The 14,192-nt window shown below is 41.6% G+C and overlaps 1 protein-coding gene across 1 annotated transcript; it reads right to left on the bottom strand.

Annotated features, from left to right (window-relative positions):
• Nucleotides 1-2,256: 2,256 nt before the first annotated feature.
• st6galnac5b (ST6 (alpha-N-acetyl-neuraminyl-2,3-beta-galactosyl-1,3)-N-acetylgalactosaminide alpha-2,6-sialyltransferase 5b) lies at nucleotides 2,257-13,353 on the bottom strand. The gene is made up of 5 exons (XM_028404163.1): nucleotides 13,263-13,353; nucleotides 12,638-12,847; nucleotides 4,968-5,377; nucleotides 4,315-4,422; nucleotides 2,257-2,778 (listed from the first exon to the last, which is right to left on the bottom strand). Exons 1-5 carry the CDS (start codon nucleotides 13,281-13,283, stop codon nucleotides 2,535-2,537), a joined length of 993 nt encoding a protein of 330 aa, XP_028259964.1. The 5' UTR covers nucleotides 13,284-13,353; the 3' UTR covers nucleotides 2,257-2,534.
• Between the last annotated feature and the right edge of the window lie 839 nt (nucleotides 13,354-14,192).

Genomic DNA, 14,192 nt, shown 5'->3' with positions numbered 1-14,192 from the left:
GATTCATTCCAGAGCTTACATACAGGCATTTCCTAAATGAATCAAATGATTTCTCATGTTGTATTTATTAGACTACAAAGAAATTACAAAGTGTCCAAGTCCAACCTGAATTCATTTTTGAGATAACATTCAGAACAATACCAAAAAGCTGTTCACCCACCTTCACCTCCATCATCCTGCAGATCACAGCAGAGAGGGCAACCAGCTTGAAATATTATATTATAATCTTAGTTGTGTTGGTAAAAGAATCATGGCATTGGCAACAGCATCAAAGAAGAGTCAGAGCCAAAGATTCAGGTCAGCTACCACAGTTTCAATTTGACTGATGATTTGTTTTGGCCACAGCACGATAAGTGAAAATCAGATGTCATGACAGCCCCTTTTTCTGACACATTCAGGCTAACTGCTTCTTCCTGTTTCCAATATTTCTGCCATAAGCTACGTTAAGCTAACTGCTTTCAGCCTCACTCACTGTATTTAAAGTGGTATGTCATCTGTATTCGCATCTAAACCTCAACATTTCCTAAAATGTCAGCTCTCTCTTTAATCAGTTGAATGGAAATCCTCAATTGACATTTATAACATTACCATATAGACACACAAATTCTTATCACACATCGGCAGCCTTTATATACAGATGTACCTGGAAGTGTTCCTGCATCATCCCTCTGGCTCTAATCACCTCACTATCCTTGTTTTCTCTTAATGTTTCCAAGGTCAATGGAAATAATGACTGTGCCTCCGGCGTGTGTTTAAGATAGGCATGGCATACTCATTTGCAGTCGGCTTGCCCTTTCAAGCCGTTAAAATCCAACCTTTCTACCTGAAGGCCAGTAATTGGTGTGCAGTGCACACAGCGCAGATCTAAGCAGCAGCCAGTGCACTTAGCATGACACCCCAGCACTGCGTGGGCTTTTCTCCGAGCACCTTACAGCATTAAGATTCCACCTGAGTGCAGGCACTTCTGGTAAAATCTGAATGAACACAGGCAGCAGTCAGGATGATTTTTTTTAGCCCCCCCTGCAGTCACACTGCTCCCCCCACCCTGGAGATATGGATGGATAGCTCTATATAATCCCTTGCTAACAAGTGGCTCCTCTGTATGCTGGAGAAGACAGAAGCCTGTGAGTCAGGACTGAAGAGGACGCTTTTGATGTAATCATTTGTATCAGTGGTCCAGCGACTGACTTGCCCTGTAGTCAGGGGAAAAGCCTTTCGACGGCTTTTTCTGACATTTGGCTTTGATAATAGGACAAATTTTGGCCTGGAGTATCAGACACATGGACTGGCAGGGCCGTCCTGAGGGGCCATCTGTTACAGAGGGCAAGAGAGCAAAATGAGACCTTATAAGCACCATTGTGTCAACACATCGTAATTTAGGAGGAATATATTTAGAGAATTTTTAAATGCATCAAAATAAATTAAATTAGATTGAGCTGCTTGTCTCTGACTGAGACAATTGTTATTCTGCTGTCACACATTTTTCTTGGATAATGTAGCTTACTGAATTTTAATAGCATTTGTCAGGAATAAACTCCAGTTCCAGAATACATTGTTGGCCGATCAGCCCTCCATCTGTCCAGGCTGAGACAGATAAATACATAAAGATTTGATACAAACATTCACATCCTCGTGGATGTTATTGAAATCTTGTGCACACCTTAAGACTAACCAAATAACTTTCATCAACACAAGATATTAAAATTGACATTTTGAGCGATATCAGATGTGATTTGTCTTTAGTACTACAACTACAACCATGGCTGCCGTCTGAGTGAAATGATACAGATGTCACAAAGAGCTGAGCAAATTCTTGTAAAACTCAGATAAGATGCTTCATTTATTATCTGTGTTAGCACTGAATACCTGGAGCAGGTTTTACAAAAGAAGGGATAAGACCGTTGCAACATAGCAACATATTAAATGCTGTTGTCTTTCTTGATTGTGTGTGATACTTCTCTTACAACATAGTTGAGCTACATTGTGTTAGCACTTTCCTAATCCTTCTGACCTCCTTCATAATCATATCTGCTTCTTTTAAAAACATTTGAAGATCTTTTAATTTAAAATTTAATTTAATTTTTTAATTCAACGGTCTTTACGTTAAGATCTTTTTATATTACAGGAATCCCTATTCTGACTATTCAACAGTCACCAGTACAATACTAAATACATGATGGTGTTCACTTTTAATTAACAGAAATGGATGAGCAGTGTTCTTTCTCTTTGTCTGTCTCCTCTTTGACAGCTCTCGTGCTAATAAAGCCGCAGTGTGTGAAAAAACACACTCCATGGAAAGCAACTCCAACCTCCATGGCTTTGATTCCAGTATGAAATGTATCCTATTAGAGTTACACTTCCAAAACATTGTTGTGGCTTTGTGCTGCCATTACGCAATGATCCCATTCTGCAAAGCTGCTTCGACTGTCAGTTAACAAGCAGCTCCTTCTGTCCTGCTGCTGTCTCGTGTATTCATACTAGGCCAGAGAGGGGAATGTTCATGCTGGAAACTGTCCACACGTCTGAATATTGTATCAGGATCCAGCTGGAGCCGATGTGTATGAGCTGTTCACACTAGTGACGATGGCCGAAGGCTGCCAGTCGGGCTGGTAGAAGTGAATGTTCAGCGTTCGAGCCCAGTTTGCGAACACCGTCTTCTCCGTGATGAAGCGGTGGTGGCTTCCTCGTCGACTTCTCTCATGAGAAAGATACATGGAGCATTCGCCGGGCCCCAGGGGCTCATAGTAATGATATGGTACAGTGGGGTGGGAGGAGGATCTACACAGGAGCAGAGAGAGGAGCAAAGCATGAAAAGGCATGAAAGTCAAAGTGCGAGGGAGGGATGTGGAAATAGTGTGGGGGATAATTATGAGATGCAGCACTGGTGGAGAGGAAGCCAGTCACAGTGGGGAATAAAGAGAGACAGGAACAAAGAAAAACTGGAAGATCAGAGGAATGTGGGCTCATAGATGTGTTCATTAGACACCATCTTATTCCTCTGATTCTCACAGTTACACTGCGCTCAGAGGAAGCACTTGGTGTGGCACAAGAGACTCACTTCAGTCTGCCCAGCACATTTCAAAATGTCATTCCAGCTCTGTGCCAGGACAAAATAAACAAAAATCCATTTAACAACAAATGTTATACGTGCATCTTATACAGCTGTGTATTGTGAAATGTCAAAGAGGTTTTCAGTGGTTCCTAAATCACACTTATTGACTGGCCTGACTGCATGGCAATATAAACCATGAAGCTGCCACTGCAGGGAGTCAATGTTCAATTGTTATCACAAGTTAAAGACAACATTAAAGATGCAACAGACATGATTTTTATGTAGAAACACACCCATGTTGTCAGCACACAGTGAGTCACGGAGCACGGGCTCATTGGCTTCATGCACTATTTGGCTCACTCACTGAAACAGGGAGTGACAAAGTGAACTTGTACTGAGGATAAAGCATTTCAATGTGTATTATTTAACAGATGAATCTGGATACTAAGGGACAGAAAAAGTCCCAGAGTATTTGGTTTGGTATGTAGTTAGAGTTGCCTTCTGTGCTATAGGTTGATTGCCAATGACTTTGAAATGATAGTGGAGGCAGATGGATGTCGATTGGAGACTATGTCCCACGTTTAATTGTCCAATCTGCACCAAGTTAGTCTGACATCTCTCTACTGTGAGCTGAAGATTTTTAGTGGTGGTGTGAATACATAAATCCTGACAGGCAGCTGTTCCAAACAAAACAACAAAATCACTATTACTCAATACTCAAGATGGAAAAGACACGATCAGTTAATACCTAAACCTAAAGGTGAGAGAATAATCTACATCCCTGCAGAGGACATGAACCTGAGGCTCCTCAGTGTCTGAAGCAACACCTGACAACCACCACCCAAACCTCTTAAGTCTCTCGACTTGTGACAGCTTTCAACCCCAAGTACAGTATCAGCCCATGGCCACATCACGTCATCCTGACATGAAGGCCAAACCGTGTCATACGTCACTGTTTGAGTGTGAAAAACGACATTCATGTGCAAGAATTTGTTGATGGTGAAGACAGCAGAGAATGTATCAGCTAACAATGCATGGAAATGTATCAGAAAGGCAGAAGAAATGAGATGAAATAAAAGGAGTACTTGGCACATTTATCTAAAAGCTATTTTTTTCAATTAACATGAAGAGTAGTGTATCAAAAACATGTAGTAGAGCAGGTGTTTGTTATATTTAGTTTCCAACAGTGCTCATGTTCAAAGCTCAATTAAATAGCGAAGCGGCTAAACCCTTGGATTAAAAAAATGAATAATATTTTATACCTGCAAAAATCTGGGGACACCATGCCAAACACGTTGATTCTGTCACACAGCTCCAAGGCTATGGCCATAGTGAACCAGCCGGTACTCAGCCAGGAGTTGGAACTCTTCCTGGAACACAAGAGAGGGTGAGCATATAATGTAAACATGTTCAGAGCACTGGCTGTACAAACAAAACTGAGCGTTCACCTTCAATTATAAGAGGAAAACAGTGTAGCCTACACTGTGCAAACAAGGTCCAAGTGTACATTATATTTTCTCTGAATAGTATAGAACAAAAAAGGAAATCATTAAAGCAACAACACACACATTTTAACAGTGTGGTTACAAGCTGGCGGGGCTGGAAGTCCATTCAAAGCAACATTTGCTTACCATCCTGTGGGCTTACCATTCATATGCAAATATGTTTATATGAATAGCTGGGTGCACATCAATGAAATGTCTTTGTCTGGGTTTTGTTTTTGTTTTTTTTTTTTACAGTTACCTTTAGCACATACACAGATTATCATGTTTTAAAGGGAGGAAATTATTTGAGGAAAGTGTTCTTTCCTTGAAGCAGATTTCACTAAACTGATGACAGGGCTGATTTACCTTTCCACATCTTACATTTTGTCCCATCAATACTAACCTTAAAGGTTCAGCCAGTGAACACTCACCTGTCAATCCCTGTTTCTTTTTTAAATAATTCATCAAACTTCAGCATCTTCAGCCGGGAAATGATGTAGATTTTCAGTTTGGGCAGCAGCTGGTTTAACAGCCTGAGGTTGTTGTAAACGTGGCCTTTTCCATCCCGTCTCATGCAGCTGCTTGGTCCCCAGAAGATGAACACCGTGTCTTGGCTGGCATTGAGCAGCTCCTGTCTGCTCCGCAGCACCCTCTGCAGGCTGGAGTGAGCAACAACACGCAAGCTCGTGCGCTGGCCAACATCCTGCTGATATGCGATGCTGGGAGCGTCATTCATACGGATTACACACTCCGACTGGTCAATCTCTTCACCCCTCCTGCTCCCAGTCAGCTGGCCGGAGCTGGTCACCAGGGCACATGTCCTGCAGTGCATTTTCAGAGGCTGCAGAGGTCAAAGGTCAGAAGTTGGAGGTTAAACATTTCTCTTAAACCCTGTGAGCCATTTGCTGTTCTATATGAAATTTGTGGGTGAATCATTTTAGTGAATAGTGAGAGAGCCTGGTTTTGTTTGTAAGAGGCTTTGTTCTCTGAGCACACCTTAAGAGGCAGGCATTTGCATTTAAAGTCGTGTTATTATGTTGTTTCCAGCTCTATACGTGATTCACAGTCCAAAAAATGAAGAAAACATGAAATCTTATATGCTGCAGGCTGTTTAAAGCCCATGTTCTTTGTTCATGTTCTTCTGATTGGCAGACTTTGCAAAGCAATCTGCAGACTCAGAAACACAATTTCAACATAACTTGACATTCAGCATCAGAATATTATATTACAGAAATACAGAAAAGCCACCTCTTAACCAAAGCTGTGTGAGCTCCACACGTCTAAACGCTTACATGCTCCCACTGCCAATTCTACCATGTTGATGTTTATCATATTTTGTGCTCTTCTTTAGCATGGTAGAATGCTATCTAGTAGAAATCAGCACAAAGGCAAGGACTGTTAATGTCTGTAAATTTCAGAGTTGTTATATGGAGTGCAGAGAGGCAAAGACCATCAAACTAAAGAAACAATAGCAAAAAGAACAAAGAGATAAACCTGTACCATCAAGGTCAACTCTCATTTCTAGACTTTCTCAGCCTGATCTCAACGTTTGCCCTTCAAGAGAAAAAACAGACACGACAAGGGCACTTTCCACAAGCATAATATAAAGCATCTGTAGTTCTGTATACCGCACATACAAGAAAAAAATATAAAGTTCATCTGCATCCTAACAGGACCTGAATCAAGCAGCTGAACTCACAACAGGCTGTTCTGTCAGGTATCCTATTATTCAGCTGCACTGAATATTATACAGGCTGACAACAAAACAGAGGCTAACAGCACTTTCATTTTGGTCATTAATACATCTTTAATCTGTGAAACACAGCCTTGCAGCGGTGTTCATTTAAAACATCATATATCAAGGAAAACCGGTTAAGCTTCAGGTAGCACAGATAAGCTTTGTCAGGGTTATAGTATATAGTGGTGTTTTGGTTTGCATTATATGGAACAGTTATTCATGTTGTTGTGTCCAACAGGTTTTTAAAGTTGGAAAATGGTGGAAAGATCCGACAGCAAAAATCCCACAGACTCCTCACATGAATAATTCCCAACCTTAACAGAGAGCTGAATTGGCATTCTGAACTGTGCTTTGAGCTTCACACTCCATCAGGTTCTGAGGTGGGAATGTGTGTGTGTGTGTGTGTGTTTACACATACAGGTGATATTACCAGCGCCACAGGCTGTGCTGCTTCTCCTGCTATATTTATAATACACCCAATATCTCTCTGACCCCTGCGAGTCAATGATTGCATATATAGAGTGTCTGTGTGTGTGTGTGGTGTCTGGGGATGTCCTTAAATCCTTGTGCAGCATCCAATGTGGCCCCAAATATGTAACGCAATCACGTTTTTCTGGCATGTATCTGCCACTGTCTAAAAAAGTAATTCCCTCTATAAAACACACACGCGTGCACACACACATACACACAAATACTGGCCTAAAAATCACCATTTTCCAAATTGGGGACAAGACTTTTGTCCCCAATTGCACCAGCTGTCCTTAATTAACAGGGTTTGAGTGTGATATTAGTCCCCAGAAGTACCATAAGTCACACACACAATATCTATATCTATTCACAGAGGAACTGTCTCTTCTCCAACACATTGCCCGAAAGCTGCCATTTCCTGTTGGGTTGCACAGTCTGTGTAAGCAGACCCCCCCACCTCCCTCAGTAACAGGTAGGTTGGAGCAAATTACACACTTCACTGCACAAACACACCCTCCCAGCTGTAGCTAGGAAATAAACACAGTCCTTCTAGCTGTTTCTTCTCCTACATTCAACAACCCGGACTACATTCTCCCCTTCAGCACTGTCCAAGAAATTACTCCTAAGAAACTTTTATTCATTTAAACAGTCAGGGAATGTGTTAAACTTGTAAAAGGCAATTGAAGGTTACATGGCTGGTGTCATACTTTAAAGTCTCAGTGAAATAACAGTGTCCTTGACAGTGATGCTGAAGCTCCTTGAGCTTCTGACAGCTTGATGTTGCTAGGAAATAAGCACTTATGGACCCTGTATCACAGTGAAAGGGGCTTTTAAAATCACATGAAGAATATTTCAGATGGCAGGCAGACAAAGATGTAACCCACACATTACTAGATGAATGAAAAAAATTGCATAATACGTGTCACTCCTAATCAGCCTTGAATTAACACAGTGGTCTTTTAATTTGTGAATCAGCTAGCATGGGAACACTGGATGACCCCAAACCCACAGTCTGCATTTTATTATGCAGACAATGGGTTATATACCTTGATCAATAATGCATAACCTTGTAAAAAATATATTTCCTTGGATTAACATGATCTAAAAGGCAAAAGGTTTGGCTTCTCGAGGCTATTCAGTGACAGCTGATGTGGATTAATAAGGGCTGCAGAAGATGCAGTTCAGGGTTAGACCTTGGTTCCAGTCCCTGTAAATAACAGCTCACACACTGACTCCGGACTCATCAGTATGATCCTGATTACATGCACTTCCCAGGAGAAACCCAGGATCATAATTGCTTCCAGGGCAAACCCCATCAGTCTGCCTCTAATATTGCACAGGAGATTCCATTGTGTCATTTCTCCTCATACCAGCAAACCCATTCTGTTTATAAAGGGCAGATAGCAGAACTTAAAGGATAAAGTCTTTTCTATGAATGAGTTATTTGGAGGACAGAGGGGAGTCATGAATGGAAAGCAGGCCCATAATGTCATGACTAAACACAGAATAATGCCCTAAATTTCTGTCAAATTACACAGTGAGTAACATATTTAACATATTTAGCTTTTTACCTTTATCCTTTATTTTCCATAGCATCAAGTTGTTTTCTCTTCATTGTCTTACAACTATCCTTTTAAAATTGCTGCACAGAGTGGAGAAGCTAGCGTGCATACCAAAGAGCGGTAGCTTTAAAACAGATATTGAAATTGAAGCTATTTTGGTAGATAGATAGAAATAAATTGATATGAATAAAATATATATATATATATATCATCAATGTCTCCAGTCTGTAGTTAACTGCATGCCTAGCAACTACTATGCTAACAACAGACTAATCTTCAGTCCAGTAAAGAAATGACTTGGGTAGAACGACAACAAAATACATGAACGTATGTCACGTCAAAACCTGAGAAGAAAAACAAGAAAAATGGATTTATGATGCGCACACTAAGACTTTTACAGACTGGCTCTGATCTGCTGATGACAACATGTTAAAGCAAAAAGTCAATCAGCCAATGAGAGAATGATTTCAGACGTGTCTCTAAGCTCAGGAACGTTCAGCTTTAAATCAGTTTCAGGTGCAGCTGTGTATCCTCCTGAATATATGACTGCTTATGTGGAACTGGCTCAAAACAGACGAAGTTCATCCTAATGGAGGAACCCAGTGCACAGCGAGGCTCATGGATTGGTTTGTTTTTGGATAACAGCAGAGCTCTGTGGCACTGAATGAGCTGTATTGGGGTATATAGCTACACACTGGTTGCATATTGAATTAGTCAGCTTTTAATAAGTTTTGATGATAAATACAGAATATCACCAGCCCTATTCTTCAATGGCAATCAGCCGCTGTCATAGGGACTCAGTTGTATTTGCTTATTTATATGTTGGACTATCACTACAGTAACCGAACACTTGCTGAAGAGCACAGAATTAGGCTAATGGCTTGGCTGACAGCAGAATTAGATTAAAAGGCACCTGTTGAGTGGCGTGAGGGTTTAGTGACTGGTGCTGCTTTCTTTTCTCAGGGACCAATTAATTACAACCAAATCCTCTTGACAGTACCTCCAGACACCTCATTAAGCTTCTGTCAATGCCACAAAGTAAAGTCACAACCCTAAACATGCTGTGCGCTCAGTCTGAGGGAATAAAGGTGGGATAATCAAGGTGCCCTTCTTCTTTATAATCTAGTCCATCACCATGACTGGAAAAAGATGAATTGTGTCATTTTAAAGGTTTATTCACACTCTATGTGAATAAACCTTAGAAAAACCTTAGTGTATGATGGCTTATATTTTGACCTGTTTTTCCAGGAGTGATAACTTTTCAAAATGCAATTAAAATTTGTATGTCCTGGGAATTCATCCATCAAGTAAGCTCAGCAGAGGAACGTTTACTATTTATTTGACTGTTATCAGCACCTCCCTCTGCACACTTTAATGTGAACTTCAGAAAAGCGTAGCGGAGATGTTCTAATGACACCCATTTCTCCGAAGTACATTAAAAGGCTGTCAGAGCATAGAGAAGGTATTGCCCATGATTATAGGTACACCCTTGAATTGCATATAAGCACACAATTCGCAGCCATGCTGTCACACTGGCTTTGTTATTAGAGCTTATAAAGGCCAAAGTAGATGAATTCTGCTGACAGGTCTCTTTAACTGGACAAAACATCAGAGAGGGAGAAAGGGTGAGGAGAAGGAGAAGGGGGATGATGAGGCTGTGTGTTAAGGTGTGTGGATGCTTGAAAAAAGTCTAGTAAACTCTTTGTTTGTTTGTCAAACAAAAGAAATCAACACCAGGCAACTCACAAAACTGGCAGAAAGCAGACAGAAAGAAATACACTAGCCACAAAAGCGCTAGCCAATTGCCATCTTACACAAACGAAGTCTGAGGTCTGATCTTCAGTGCAGAAATGTCAAGGTCTTAACATTTCAAGCACTGACATGAGGAAACAAGCCTTCAGCCCTCGGCCGCGTGAAGTGGTCTTAGTGATTAATGTGTGTGCCGGGTGTTTTGCCACCTCTTGCGTGACACATAAATGAGCTGAGCCACCACAGACCGCCACCCACCTTAGTGAAATCACAGCCCATGGAAACAAGATAAGTTATTACAGGTCATAAACAGGGCTGCAGAAGGCACATTAGACAGAGATCCTCTCTCATTTTCAAGCATCTCTGACTCTTACCAGGACATAAAATTTTAACAGCATGTCTGGCCATTTGGATGGCATTGTCTGTATGAGTGTACCATTGCAGTGTGGATGTGTGCACTTGTGTCAAAGCCAAGATTCACTCCAGCAGCAGCAGCAACAGACCTCAGATGACCCTGAAGTGAAGCATACAGACAGATCCACCCACTCCACAGATCCTACAGCAGGTCTGCTGCTCTGGTTAGTCATTTGTGGGCTTTGTCAGAGGGTGCAGCAGCAGCAGCAGCAGCAGCGGGGCTAGGTGCCTCTAACGAGAGCAGGGTGGGGAGAACAGAGTGACACTAAGCTGTATAAAAATGTCGCAGTGTGGGTCCATCATGAATCAGCCGTCAGCTAGGAGGAGGTGGTCGATCAGGAGACTGTGAAGTGCCTGCAGTGCAAAAACCGCTTAGGAACACCTTTACATATTCATCTTTGAGTCAAGTTTAAGAAACCTCAGCTGGCATCTCTAAACCAACATCACTCCCTAATCTATTCATTGCAGTGAAAGGTCAGCTGTAACAAAGACTTTCCCCCCTTCACTCTTCTTTCCTGCTCAGTGCAAAGACACCATGTTTTCCACTCTGCTGTGTCTTATCTCTCTCACTGATGGGGGAGACATGATGCTGCACAAATGCCCCATCTATCTGGATGAGCTGTAACAAAAGTGCTGGCTCTGAGTGATAGGCCTTACAGGATTACAGTAAAACTGCCATTACATGACCGAAAGATTAGACCGGTGAAGTCTTAGCGGTTGTTATAATAGAAATCCATCCTGCTTAAAGTGCTTTTGTCACTAAATATTGCATGGCCAACTTATTAATTATGAATCAAGAAAAGGAGTAAACTATAGAGAGAGCTGGTGCAAGCACAGAAGATTCAGCTTTTTGGTTACGCGGTTAAGAAAAGAGATAATACTACTGAGGTCTAACAGCAGAAAATATTTCAGGGTATTCTCTAGCTTTTTCTCATCAAGGGAAATTGCTGCACTGAATCAAGACCAAAAACAACAAAGAGCTATAAACATGACAGCATGGTGAACACAGACATAATTCAGCTCACAAGTCAAATGCACAGGCGAGTTTTCATTTCTCACTGCATACCTGAATTCTACATGTATGTGCCTGTCTCTAACCCTGCTTCATCCAGATGACAGTAAAATACAGATGAGGTGCACTTTGCCAAAAAAAAACACAGCTATTACAATCAATGTATAGCAATGCTATAGTGTTGTTCAGCCACAGTGGAATTTATCATATTAAGTTGTCACAAAATAAAGAGAGTGTCAACAGATACAATTTGTATGTCTAACACTGAGCGTTTAACACATACCCACAACAGATTACAAATCTGTTCGTATGAGTGAATTCAAATTCCTCACTATGTGAGTTGGAATTGAGAAAATAAGTGCATGAATCGCAGGTTGGATTTATCTAAAGATGCTGACTCGGACTTTCCTGCTGTCTAAACAGTGTCTCATTTATGACCCACAGAGAAATTGCCTGCCTGTCTGTGGCCCTGGCTTTGCAGCTTCAGAGTGGTAAAGCCCATCTGAGATCACTGTTTGGTGGATTAGTTAAGTAAGCAGAAACAACAAAACTTAATCCCATGAGAACAACGATAAGGCGGCCTGGAATATAGAAAGATCAATCAAAGTGTTGGCAGTGAGAATCATTGCTGTAAAAATGGTAAGGGTTTGCTTTAAGTCTTAGCTCTGTTCTGTTCCTTTTTGTTTTTGAATCATAAATACAGACTACTGCCCCCTGCTGGTAAGGTGATGCAGTGCAGTTGCTCACACAAACCTGCATGTGCAGAAAGTACATCCTAGGTAATGTTGCGAAGATTGACGCTTGAAATATGAATGAACGCCACAGGCAGCCATCTTTGATGGTGGTTTGATTCTACATAATCTGTCACCTGTTACTTATTCTTCCCATCTGCAGTTAAGCATGAGACAATGGATGTAGATTCTCCCTTTGGGTGGGTACACAATGAACTAAATCCTTCACACCAACTGCTGCCATTCTTTTGATTGGAACACATCCTACATCTTCAAACTGCAGATAGTCTGCATATCATAGCCTCACCTCCTATATCTTTTATGTAATGTAAGCAATAATAGACAAGGTGAAATATGCATCAGTATTTTTAACAAGCAGGTGCAGTGGGATCGCAGCCTGACACTGCAACAGATGGTGCATATTTACCTTATGATCCACGACACCTGCGTACCCCTCCAGAGTTGAGTGTCTCTGTGTTCTCTCCAGTCTTTTTGTGGTTGGAACAGTAGCAACCAAACGGTGAGAAGAGGAGGATGAGGAGGAAGGTGGTGATGATCTGTCACCAGAGCTGCTGTTGTACACCAACATCAAGCTGGTAACCATGGTAATGATGATGATGCCACCAACCCCTTGGCACTAGAGAGTACCACACAGAAAAAAAATCAAGATTTAGAATAATTCTAATAATAATTCTATAAGCTTGAAGACAAAACAAAGGAGACACAACAACAACTGCAGCGTTTGCCAGCATTTGTCAACAGGGGAACATGTTATAACGAGCGGTGCAAAAATAGCATTAGGATGCTCAATTCAAACGTGTCATAATTAGGCAGCTCCCTCAACACACACACAAACTTTACACGGATGAGCTCTAATGAGACCATCTTTCATACATATTATACATGCATACTCGAAATGATGTAAATAAAATATCACAAAGTGCAATTAGGTCACAGCAGATGGTTCAAATGTCTGTAACTTAGCATAAACACAAAAGCTTCCTACAAAGATCATTACAGTCACATTTCCTGCAGCGCTCATTCTTTATTACCACTCTTATCTTCATCTTCATTTCCCCTCGATTCCACGCGCAGAGCGAGTCTTCTTCATCCTATCGGGACCGAGGGTCGGGACTCTTCAGCATGCAACACTTGAGCGGCAGCATCACTGACATCAGCGCGCAGCTGAGGAGAACGACGCTCCACTACTCTCTGCTCTTTCCCCATGCGCTGCTCTACAGGGACGCCCTCATACACCGCCACGCTCCTCTGGGTCCTAAAGAACCCATATTCACAGCTTTACCTCAGGGTTCGCAGGAGGTTCACGAGGTGTTAGAAGAACAAATCATTAATGCTAAACACGAATACACCATTCGTACTGCATATTATGGGCTCTTTTGTTCTGTGTGAGCCATGAGCAGATACTTGCAGTATGTGCATCTGTTTCTGGTGTAACAGTCAGAGGTGCATCCAGGCTCTTTTGCAGCCCTGGGCAAATATTTACAGGGGGCTCCTTTAACCACTGCTCTTCATCATTATCTTATAAATAATCTGACACCACCGATAAACATTTTTTTTCATTTTCTTTGAGTGAAAAATTAGAAATACACAGCACTTGCAATGGTGCCAGTGAGTTAAGTCAGACGCTCCCCCCTCGTACTGTCATTGCAAACTCTACACAGCGATAGGCCCATTGAGGGCCCCCTGACTGGCCTTGGTCCCCGAGCAGCACCTCTGCTAACAGTGTCCATCTGTAAATAATATTCTTTCACAGACATTTCTTGGCACAGTCCTCTAAATAATTCTATTCTGAAATCCCAGTGTGAAGAGCTAATTTTCTCTCAACAGAACCTTCATCGATTTCATATGCTATGAAGCACAGCTCTCGAGCATTGATGTTTTCATTCCCAGATTATTTGCTTTTACAACACTGCAAATGTATTATTCACAGATGTGTTTATCAATATGTTCACTGTGCCGTC

This window comes from Parambassis ranga, chromosome 4 (genome assembly GCF_900634625.1).
Source record: "Parambassis ranga chromosome 4, fParRan2.1, whole genome shotgun sequence".
In the NCBI taxonomy this organism is placed as follows: domain Eukaryota; kingdom Metazoa; phylum Chordata; class Actinopteri; family Ambassidae; genus Parambassis; species Parambassis ranga.
This window is presented reverse-complemented; position numbering and strand designations above follow the sequence as displayed.

Excerpts from the sequence above, each read along its gene's own strand:
- st6galnac5b (XM_028404163.1), bottom strand. The coding sequence starts at position 13,283 with ATGAAGATGAAGATAAGAGTG. Across the intron at positions 12,848-13,262 it reads TGAAGATGAAGATAAGAGTG|TGCCAAGGGGTTGGTGGCAT; the intron begins GTAATAAAGAAT and ends GGTACTCTCTAG. Across the intron at positions 2,779-4,314 it reads GTGTCCCCAGATTTTTGCAG|ATCCTCCTCCCACCCCACTG; the intron begins GTATAAAATATT and ends GCTCCTGTGTAG.